Below are 12252 nucleotides of genomic sequence, written 5' to 3'. Positions count from 1 at the left end.
GCCCTTGAGTTAATTACTTACCTGCTCCTGGTTTCAACTTTAAAATTGGGATAAATACTATTGACCACCATAGGGCTACTCTGGAAGTTAAATTATCCTATATAATAAAATGCTAATATGCAAATTGACCGAATAGTGGAATGACTGGTCGCTACGACATGCACTGACCACCAGGGGGCAGACACTCCATGCAAGAGCTGCCCTCCCCCACACGACTGGGGGCAGCTCCTGAGTTGAGTGTCCACCCCCTGAGAGGAAGGTGACCAGTGGGAGCGATCGGGGGGAGGAGCCAGCCAGCAGATGGCACCAGGCTGCCAGCCAAGGCGGGTGCCAGTAGGGGCCCCCAGATTGTCCCACCCAACAGTTGCTTCACAGATGGCCCTTCTCGCCAGCCAGACCTTGGGACCCTCCCCTATATATTGGGAACAGTCTCTTAGATTTAAAAATTAAAACCTAGCAAGGGTACTCGCACTGAAAAAAACACAGGATGACGCAGTGATGACATGCACATTTTGTGGTCAGCCCTGATTCTGACACTTATGTGAAAAAGCCAATCACTTAACTTCTCTCTGCTTCAGTTTTTCCACCCATAAGATGGGGAAAATAGTACTACTGCCTCAGAAGGATCACGTTATGTACTACTTTTTATAATCAGGGCAAAAAAATGTAACTGCCCATACAATAGCAAGATGACTTTTACCTGTATGAAAAGTATTGTCACACTAGTGCATGCAAGCGTTATGGATTGAGAGAGAGATGTCCGACTGCTGTTTTAGGCCCGACATCCCCCAAGGGGTCCCGGATTACGAGAGGACGAAGGCCGGGCTGAGGGACCCCCATTCCTGCCCTCTTCCTCCCCGCAGCCCTCCGCATGAATTTCATGCATCGGGCCTCTAGTGTAACATAAATGAGGGAGCCTAACACTGTTTAATAGCACGTTGTAGGGACTCAGTTAAGTATCTACCTTCTTAAAGTTGCTAAACTTAACTGTCAGCTCCCAATTAAAAAGGAGATTTCAAACCCTAATGAAGACTATATACTGCTCTTCATCATGGATACACTCTGGAAAGATCATATAATTATTGAATGTCAGTACCAAGAATGGATGTTGGAAATCAGCTAGTCCAGCTTCCTCACTTTACACTAAAAAATTTGTCCAAAAGATTATGCTAAAACCTTACACCCATCTGGTTGAATGGCAAAGCAGGATCATAAATGTAGAGATTCTAGATAGCCTAGACAAATTTCTTTATGCTACATCAATAATTATAATACAGTTTTTCCAAAGATAAGAAAACATCTTACCAGATTATTAGAGACAGGAAATGCATATTTCATTAGATTCTCAAATATGGATCTTCTCGTCCGCCCCTCAGGTTTATGAGCAAACCGTAAATTTCGAATATCCTAAAAAAGATTTCGGCTTCAAGTCATCTTTCATTGTTTGTTCACTTTTTATTTAATGAAAAGTTAGGTAACTTGGAACTATCTTGTAAAATATTAAGATCTGGTCCTGGCTGGGTAGTTCAGTTGGTTAGAGCATCATCCCAATCCCCAAGGTTGCAGTTCCAGCCCCTGTCAGGGCACATACAAAAAGCAACCACTAAATACATGGGTGGATGGAACAACAAATCAATGTTTGTCTTTTTCTCTCTCTCCAAAGTAATTTTTTTTTAATCCTCACCCGAGGATATTTTTCCTATTGATTTTTTTAAGGAGAGTGAAAGGGGGGGGGGGGGGGGGAGAGAAATACTGATGTGACAGAAACATGAATTTGGTCACTTCCTCCACAAGCCAGCAACCAAGGTATGCACCCTTGACTGGGAACTGAACCCGTAACCCTTTGGTCCTTGAGCCAGCACTCTAAGTGCTGAGCAAATGGGCCAGGGCCAAAATCAATTTTCTTTAAAAAGCTTTAAAGAACTGGGAAGAGGAGGAGGGGGGAGGGGGATAGGCAGGGGAGAAGGAGGAGAAGGAAGAAAATGTTAAGATCTGTAAATGTGGGGCACATTCAGACATCTTCTGAAGGCAGGGAAATTACAACACTTCACTGAGAAAAATAAAAAGGCAGAATTCAGAGGACAGAAAATTTACCACTGCTTATGGACTGAAGATAGGTCCATAAAAGTGGACACTGGAGATTAGAGATACTGTATTTGAAGCATAATGCTCTCCACTTTGTAAGTCTCCTGCTACTACACCGCTAGAACCAAACTCTGCCTAAACGTCTTTCTCCACTCCGTGTCCAAGTCCTTCAACCATCTACTGGCAGATCAACTCTGAACAGTTTGGTTGGTATCATCTGGGCACTATAGTTAGATCTAAAGACCAAGGTTCCCTTACATTATTTGTCTTCAATTCTTTGTCTTTTTTAAAATTTTTTTATTTCTTGATTTGCGAGAGAGAGAGACAGAGATAGAAACATCAATTTGTTGTTCCACTTATTTATGCATCATTGGTTGCTTCTTGTATGTACCCTGACTGGAAATCGAACCCACAACCTTAGCGTATCGGCACAATGCTCTGACTGAGCTACCTCAGCTAGTAAAAAATTTGGGATTAGAAATAATTTCAAGACTTCATTTTATTTAAGTGTTTTAATCTAGGCAGAACTCAAAATAGCTTTAATATACCCTGTTCTATAAAACCAAACACAAACGTCACACTACAATGTACATGAAAAAATAGAACATTTTATTACAAATCTGACCTAAAACTAGAATGTTAGCCCTACCATCCTATAAAACAAACATGTGCAGGAAGCTACGCTGATACCTTATTTTCTCTCAGTAAGTACCTTAACAACAGTAGCGATGTCCCTAAGCACTGTGTTAACCGCAGAGCACTCTCTAACTACCACAGCAAAAGCCCTGACAAATGTCTGGGCTTGTTAATGGTCTTGTCTATGAAAAAAACTGCACTTGAAATTATCGAGATTTGAGCCACCCTCGTTCATTTTCTCTTGGTGCCTATGCTCTATTTACTATTACACTCCAGAGGAGTGACGAGGAGGCAGTGCGCTTGACCCAGGGTTGACAGTTATTACACTCTTAGAGCTATTCTGACTATAATGGAAAAGCAAAAAATAATTACTAAGTCATTACCTTTAATGATAGATTCACAAAGATTAGCATATGAAAGAATCTTAAAAGTTATGCATGCACTGTTGCTTTTACTTTTGGCACAGGCAGACCAGAAAAAAGGACAACAGTGATCCAGAACTGAGATGAGCACTGACTAGGCCATAGTAAGCAGAACAGTGACCTGCAAAGTGGCATGTGGTATTAAGTATCTGTGACTGAGCGCTAAAATTGTAACAATCTAAGTTTAGTTCAAGTATCAATACATTTAAAGAATGCAAGTTTGATACGAAAACAGGAAAGGTCTAAATATCAAGTTTTCCCCATGATTGTTTCAGAAAAATTATGAAAACTAGGAGGAGGAAAGACTGTTGATGATGAATGTATCATAACCAGTTTTTCCACTACAAAGTGCCATATCTTCACTGCTCAGATCCTTGTGTTTCCTAATATGTAAGTTTAAGGTAATAATGTCTATCATGCCTATTTCAGGATTTTTATGAGGCTCAACATGAAACAATGAATGTTAAAGTACATTTTATTGGGTCCAAAAGAATTCATGTCTAATTCATGATAGAGCAGCTTTTTATTACTCTTAAATGTTGTTTTCCTCTACGAGAATAACATTTCCAAGATCCATTAGATATTTGGTAACCAGTTCTAATTAATAGAAAGTTTTCCATACTAAATAAAACTGCACATATATTATGAAATTTACCTTGCACACAGTTTCTAATCCATAAGAATTTTCACCTCGACTAGAAGCACCACCAATTTTTTCCACTCTACTTATCACACCAAGAGAAGCATCTAAAACAAATGGGGGATCCTAAAGGAAGGAAAGAGAAAAACAAAACTGAGCAATGAATATTGTACAATTATAGCTGAGAAAAATTTTAATTGGTAATGCTTTAATTAAAAATGATTAAAACTGTCTGCAAACAATACAGAAATGTACACATAAAAATCCAACCCAACAAGACTTACCTGTTCCATGCTTTTGAAATATAACCTGTAATTTGTGACAGTCAGAGTTCCTCGTACAGGAACAGTGAATGGACATATATAAGTTACATCTTTGGCTGAAAAGAGAAAGGTCCACAATTTACTATAGAGTATGCACCATTAAAAACTGCACTCTCATCTTTTCACAAGTAAAATGTAATAGAATTCTGACTGCTATTCTAACTTATGCTCAAAAATCACAGAATCAATGATTTAAAGTAAACACAGACACCAAATCCAAGCTTCCAAACATGCAGTAATCATGGGAAGAAATCGAAAATAAATGTGAAGGACTTGAAGAAGCAGAGGGGTGTCCCTTACCCTGAGACAGAACAGAAGGAAACAGAGAAGCCACTCCCCCTGTTGGATAGAATAGAGGTGGCAGTTGGAGCAGTGGGTGAAGGGGTGGTGGTAATGGTGGTTAACAGTAAATGTCTCATGTCACAGTCACCAATCATCTTATCACAGTTTCAACATCACTCTGCCAATCTGCTGGTCTTCTGGCCACAGTCTAGTCTGTCCACATATCTCTAAAAATACAGTAGCTGAAACATATTATACCAAAAACTTCCGACCTGATTATATTTATGGGAAAGTATTGTAGGGGAGAAGTGCATATGAAATATAATCTCTTAGAAAAATAATAGTGTAATAAGAGGATATTATATTCCTGACCAAGCAACTGATGTCCAACTTTGTGGAGAAATAATCACAAGTAATGCTTTATTAAATGATGTATGACAAATCTATACAGCATTAGGCTTTTAAAAACATGCATTACTTAACTCAGCTACCAACCAATACCTCAAAATAATATTTAATATGGTAAAATTCATAACGCCCAATATAAAGTTTTTTTATCTCTTAAAATATTCATAAATTCCTGCAATATCACTATTGTAACAATCAGCAAATAAAGAAATATCTTCACTGTGCCAAGGAAGTAGGGCACAATTAGGAGCAACAAATTCATAAGGACCTCTCAAGCAGTTTCTGGAAAAACTTAGGGACATGAAATGCATTTAATAAGGTATTGCAACTTCCTGACTTTGCTTTTTAGTTATTACTTTGAAGAAATGACTGCTTTGTATGGAATTCATGATAGAGTAGCTTTTTATTATTCTTAAATGAGACTGATTTTTTCTTCTTTTTAAACTTTATTGTTGGAAATATTACAAATATTCCTCCTTTTTTACCCATTAATCCCTTCCACTCCACTCCCACCCTCTCCCCAGGATTCCCTGCACTATTGTTTGTCCATGGGCTATGCATATATACATTTAAGTTCTTTGTTTAATCTCTTTCCATCCTCCCTTCTGAAATACATTAGTCTGTTGCATGTTTCAATGTCTCTGAATGCTTTTTTCATCATTTTATTTTTATTAGATTCCACATATAAGTGCTATCATGTGATACTTGTCTTTTTCTTTGACTTGTCTTTATCGCTTAGCATAATGCTCTCCAGGTCCCTCCATGCTGTCTCAAAGGGTAAGAGTGAAGTTTTTAGATGACTGGACAGGAAGTCATGATATGAGCATAACCAATGGACACAGATGGGGGTGGGGTGGGGTGAGGACATGCCCTGGGTGTTGGGGGCGACCAGGGAGAGGTCAATGAGGGAAAAAGGAGACTTATGTAATACATTAAACAATAAATAACTTAAATTTTTAAAAAATGTAAATGCCTGTGTGCTACAGGTCCTCTCTCTGTGCATTTGCCTACTCAGCTCAGGATCAAGAGACTAATCTAACCAACATTTCTAACATTTCAAAACAGTTCCTTTGGGAATGTTCAAGTATGAACAATATTTTTAAAATCATTGTTTCCAATGCATGTCATTTAGAGGAAAACTTTTAAAATTAAACAAACCTATCATTATAGAAAGATACACAAACTTGCCTTGCATACATTTTCTTAACTTTATGAATTTCTACCTCAACCATGAAAGCTTTATTCATGTTAGTAAAATCATTTCTGGATTCCCTGCAGAGCCATTTTCTTACACAAGTAAATCAACCTTATTATTCTATATTCCGATACAGAGTATGTCCCTCCTTGTCTGATGCTTTTGTTACACTTACCCCTTTATTCTAAAATTAGAGGCCCGGTGCACGAAATTCATGCCCTAGAGCAGGGGTGGGCAAACTTTTTGACTGGAGGGCCACAATGGGTTCTTAAACTGGACCGGAGGGCCGGAACAAAAGCATGGATGGAGTTTTTGTGTGAACTAATATAAATTCAAAGTAAACATCATTACATAAAAGGGTACGGTCTTTTTATTTATTTTTTTTTCCAATCAGCAGATAGCTTTATTTCAAAGCAATGTCTTTATAATTTTAGTAACATACAACATATATACTTATAGGTTTATAATAAAATTATGTTAGTAATAAGAAATTAAGAAGACTGGTATTGAAAATGTTTACCAGCTAAAAGAACATCCAGATAATTTCTACCTCAAATTTGACATTATCATCGCTATTGAGGGTTCACATCAAATTAATTTCTCCTTTGTACTTGATTTTCAATATTTTAAGTCATTTTTTTCATTTTTTTTTTGCTTTAGTTAGTTAGTTAGTTAGTTAGTTAGTTAGTTTTATTCATTTCAAATGGGCTGGATCCGGCCCGTAGGCCGTAGTTTGCCCACGGCTGCCCTAGGGGGTAGGAGGGGTCCTTCAGCCCAGGCTGCACCCTCTCGCAGTCCATGAGCCCTGGGGGATACAGTCGGACATCCTTAGCGCTATCACGGAGGCAGGAGAGGTTCTTGCCACTGCACTTACCAGCCATGAGCCCGGCTTCTGGCTGAGCGGTGCTCCTCCTGTGGGAGCGCACTGACCACCAGGGGGCAGCTCCTGCTTCAGCATCTACCTCCTGGTAGTCAGCGCATGTCATAGTGACTGTTCGTTCCACTGTGTGGCCGAAACCAGCTCTCCAACATCCCCCGAGGGGTGCTGGATTGCGAGAGGGCGCAGGCCAGGCCAAGAGACCCTACGGGTGCACGATTGGGGCCAGGGAGGGACACGGGAGGTTGGCCAGCCAGGAGGTAGGGGGGACCGCGGGAGGGCTCCAGGGCATGTCCAGCCTGTCTTGCTCAGTCCCGATCAACCAGACCTCAGCGGCAAGCTAACCTACTGGTCAGACCATTGACTGGTCGACCAACCAGTCAACTGTCTGCCCCCTGATGGTTAGTGCACGTCATAGCGAGCGGTTGAGCGGCCTTAGCATATCATTAGCATATTATGCTTTGATTGGTTAAACGGACAACCAGATGACCGGATACGTAGCATATCATGAGATAATACACGTGAAAGTGCTTTCAAAATTAAAAGTATTATACAAGGATTTATTCCCATGTTACTATTATCATCAATAGGCTCTGTGTTGTTCCGTCCACTTTACTCTTCCTCCTCAGGCTGGAGACAGCTAAGTCACTCTGAGAAAAGAGTTTACGTTTAGCAGGGCTTGTACCAAGTAAAAGGGAGACTGTGAGCAGGCACCTTTCCAGAGCAAATGACAGTAATAACAACCAGCACTGACAGCTTAGCACTTCAGAGTTTATAAAGTACTTTTCATCTGAGTACCTCCCTCCTTCAATCTTCATAACAACCCTTAACACATTAAGCGCCCAGTCACCGGTGACTGACACTATACTTTCTGTCCAGAAGACAAAACAGGCTGGGTGCTTAATGTGTTAAATGTAAGACCTAGAATTAACTACAAGTTTTAGATGAGAATACCGGGGCTCAGAGAAGTAAAATAAAATGCCTAATGTTTCAGAACCAGTAACTGCTAAGATTAAGACCTGAATGCAGTTCCTCTGTCTACAAATTCAAATCTCTCTCCAACCACATCGTGCAAAGAGGCCACTAGAGTAGCATAGTCTGTCTCCTGTGTCAAAGGTTGCAACACTGCAGCCTAGGCCACCTCTACTGTTGATGTGCCCAAGCCACAGTATCTGAGCTTGCTACTTCCCTAAAGCATTCTGTTCATGTTCCTACCACTACTCTAGCTTTTAAAAAAACATATAAACTACAGACTGACATTAGACCAACTAAAAATCAAACATCTTTTCTACATAAATTAACATATTCAACATTACTCTAGCTTTGTACTTCAATGTATTTAATTTTTGCACAATATTCAAGTCTATATAGATGATTCTGAATCAGAATTATTTTATTTAGTATATTAGATATTCCTCTAAACCTGCAATACTAATACTGCCTAATCATACCAAAAGAGCTTAGGTTTACTAATCTCAAATTTTCACTGAGTTCACAGAGGAAGAATCCATAATAATTTCCAGGAGACAGACTATAATGGCCTTGAGAATAAATACCTATAAGGATAAAAAATAGATCCAAATAAATGTAATACATGACAACATGCAATCTGTGCAGAAAGAGAGGCACAAAAGCGTGCTCTAGTACAGAGAAGAGGAAGTCCATTCAGCTATGAGATCAGAGAAGGTTCAAGGAACACAGGCTTGTGAATTGTGCCCCAATGATGGGTAGGGATAATAAGACAGAACTCAATGCAGAGAAAAAACCTATTCCAATATGCAGAAGTGGGAAAGTAAAGTACCTATTTAAAGGTAAGTATATAGTGTGGTTCTCTGTAATTTATATTCTATCACACTTTTCACTCCTCGATTTCCTTCCCTGGTTCCTTTTCTACCATATGATTCCAAAACATTTACCGAGCTATGTTCTTGGCCCTCTTCTCACTCCCTACACTCTCTGATTTATTTTCCTCCTCCCATTTTTCAACTAATATCCATGTTCTGATTATTTCAAAATATGGACTTCCAACCCTGATCTCTCTCCTAATCTCCTAAAATCTCTCTCCTAGATATCTCCGCTGGAAGATTCTCATAGGTACCTGACATTAAATACACATAAATATGATGCCAAGGGCTCATGAAACCCAAGAGGAAAAGGTAAATTCAAGAAATTCTTAGAGATCAACTCCTCTGGATCTGGTAATTGATTGGATAGCAGAGTTCAGAAAAAAGAGTTCTTGCCCTTAGCCTGTTTGTTCTGTGGTTAGAGCATCAGCCTGCGGACTGAAGGGTTGTGGGTTCAATATAGGGCCAGGGCACAAACCTATTACCTCGGTTGCAGGCACGATCTCCAGCCCCAGTCCAGGCACATGCGGGAAGGCAACCAGTTGATGTATCTCTCTCACATCAGAGTCAGTCCTCTCTCTCTCTCTCTCTCTCTCTCTCTCTCTCTCTCTCTCTCTCTCTCTCTCTCTCTCTCCACCCCACTTGGAGGTAGTTACCTTTTGGCTTGCTTAGTTTTACACAGGAAAATAACACCTGGAAAAGGAAAATTAAGCATTTACTAAGTCCTTTAAAAAAAATTTTTTTTGGTGGTTTTACTTAGGCTAAGAAACCATTTATTTTATTAAATACGTTTTAATTGATTTCAGAGAGAGGAAGAAAAAGGGAGGAAAAGAAACATTGATGAGAGAGAAACATCAATAGGCTGCCTCCTACATGCCTGCTACTGGGGATCGAGCCCACAACCCAGGCATGTGCCCTGACCCGGAATCAAATCGTGACTCCCTTGGTTCATGGGTCAACAGTCAACCCCTGAGCCACACTGGCCAGGTTAATAACCATTTACTTTATTCTCCTATTATATTACTTTCTCAAGAGCTATGGGTATTTTAAAGTAAAATCATGAAGATTGGGTAGGGGGGGTGGTTCCTTTTCTACCATATGATAGAAATGAGGGGGGGGGGGGGGGTAAAGGAGACATGTGTAATACTTTAAACAATAAAGAATTAAATAAATAAATAAATAAATAAATAAATAAAGTAAAATCATGAAGACAAAAGAAAAAAAGCTTAAATGCAAGTTTCTAGTTTCTAGTTCATGCAATAAGTTAATGCTTTGTTCTATAGGCTGGACAAAGAAAGGCACACACCCATATGCAAATGGCTTGCTTTGCAATGGAGATGAAATATTTTCACCCAAAAACTGAGCTGAGTTTAATCAGAGTAGAAAAAAATAAAGAAAGAGGACAGAAAGTGATTTCAGAAAAATTACTTGTACAAAGTGGCAATTCAATGTTTTTTATCAAGGCAACCCACTATCTTCCTGTGGCAATTCAAAATAATGACATTTTCTTTCACAGAATTCAGCAATGTATTTTTTCAAATCACTTATTTTCAATGAAAATAAAGCAAACCAGAGAAACAGCAGAATATTCTGTTTGTATGTTTCCCAGCAGTCCAAATACGAACAAAACCAACAGGTCTAAGCCTAGGCTATAGCTGGGAAGGCTAGCAGTAAAGAGTGCTACAGGACAGGAGGTGTTTCGGACAGTAAGCCTGCTCTCTGTATATTGAGAGTGAAAGGGGTGGAGGTGAAAGGTGTTCTGAATAGTCTTTATAGTCAGAAAGGAGAAGGAAATTCAGCAAAAAATACCATTACAGACCCATGTCTTTAATATTTTCTCCTGGAAGCAAGGGCGGTTCTTCCATTTCTGCTAATTTGTTAGACTCCCTCAGGACCTGGATTGGAAAGGGGAGGAGGGGACAAGAAAAGAAATATTTTTTACTTAAAGGTTAATTTTTTGCTGAATTTCAACTAAGTATACTTGCTCTTATGTAAAGTTATAACATTATATTACACATACTATTTTAAATTATAAAAACTGTAGTTTTGGCGTGTGTAACACATAAAGCTGCAATTTTTCTACAGAGCTTTTACTGAATGCCTACTTAGTATAAGGTATTATATACAAAACCCTTTACACATTTCCTCATTGAATCCTACACAACCCTTTAAGGTTAGGTGTTATTATCCTCAATCCTAGATGAGGAAGAAAAGGCCAGAAGTGACAATTAGTTCAAGATCACATAGCTAAAAAGTGTCAAAATCTAGATTTGAATTATAGTTTTTAGTGGACTACAAAGCCCAATTTCTTTCCAGTAAGGTAGGTCTAAAGGCCTTAATGTATTCTAACTCAGACAAAATCAAGCTTTTATGTAGATTTAACATTTAGAGAATTTAGAAATGATGTTGATAAAGAATCTTGTTGAAAAAGAGATATTAAGTTAATCAAAATCATGATCAATAATGTTTTACTAATTAGCTCCCTTAAGAAAGATGCTACACTGGATTCCAAGAATGTAAGTCCAGTTTTCTAGTGGATTTACAACAAGAGAAGGAACACACATACACACACACACACACATACACACACACACACACTCTCACATCACATATTAAACACAAGCTACCTCAAGCCACTCCACTCCACCCCTTATACTCCCAAACAATAAACTTCATTGTCAACAATTCTTTACCTCCCATTAATTCCTCAACCTTCTGCAATCTGGTTTTTCACATAACCCAACCCTTTCCAGGAGGGAGCCCACTTTCTTCCCAATAACCTCCTAATTATTAAAGACAATGGACATTTCCATCTTCACTTTTATTTCTTAGCTACTTTTGACACTATCTGCACATCTCCCTGGCCATTCTTTCTCAATGACCTTTACATTCCTTTTCCTTAACCCAGTGGTTCTCAACCTTCCTAATGCCGTGACCCTTTAATACAGTCCCTCATGTTGTGGTGACCCCCTATTTCATTGTTACAAATTGAACATAATTAAAGCATAGTGATTAATCACAAAAAACAATATGTAATTATATGTGTGTTTTCCGATGGTCTTAGGCGACCCCTGTGAAAGGGTCGTTCGACCCCCAAAGGGGTCGCAACCCACAGGTTGAGAACCGCTGCCTTAACCTTTCCTGTTCCTCAGAGGTTTGTCCATTTTTCACTTTACTCACTTCCTGATGATCTCATACTCTTTGACTTCATCTAATATCAATTACATTGTCAGCGGAAATTTTTCTTGGACTCTATTTCTACACATCCAACTGACTAATGTTCCTCCCCATCTATATGTCCCACAGACACCTTGAACTCAACAGATCTTAAATTGACCTGCGTTCCATACTTAACAAGTAGCACCACCATCCATTTCGTTGTCTCAGCCAGTTCTGAGCAGTGGTCTCTGTAAGCAGACATGCCTTCTACTTTAACCTTGGTTTGTTTCATTAGAGTGAGAACCAATACCACTAAAATAAATGATTCTCAAACATTTCTTAAAGCTTTTGACTTGTATTTACTTCAATCCAAAAAGTAGA

General features: G+C 39.0%; 1 protein-coding gene across 4 annotated transcripts in view; it reads right to left on the bottom strand.

Moving 5' to 3' along the window:
- MTMR2 (myotubularin related protein 2) overlaps positions 1–12252 on the bottom strand; it is a 104649-nt gene that overhangs the window by 29146 nt on the left and 63251 nt on the right. For 2 of the 4 annotated variants that reach the window (XM_059708091.1, XM_059708094.1), the window contains exons 3-7: positions 10532–10607; positions 4407–4445; positions 4068–4162; positions 3799–3909; positions 1306–1407 (exon numbers count right to left, since the gene is read on the bottom strand). In XM_059708091.1, coding sequence (XP_059564074.1) covers positions 1306–1407; positions 3799–3909; positions 4068–4162; positions 4407–4445; positions 10532–10607 — 423 coding nt within the window. The remainder of the gene's footprint in view (positions 1–1305; positions 1408–3798; positions 3910–4067; positions 4163–4406; positions 4446–10531; positions 10608–12252) is intronic. The other 2 variants (XM_059708093.1, XM_059708095.1) reach the window with 1 other exon arrangement.

Source organism: Myotis daubentonii, chromosome 9 (assembly GCF_963259705.1).
Source record: "Myotis daubentonii chromosome 9, mMyoDau2.1, whole genome shotgun sequence".
NCBI lineage: Eukaryota > Metazoa > Chordata > Mammalia > Chiroptera > Vespertilionidae > Myotis > Myotis daubentonii.
This window is presented reverse-complemented; position numbering and strand designations above follow the sequence as displayed.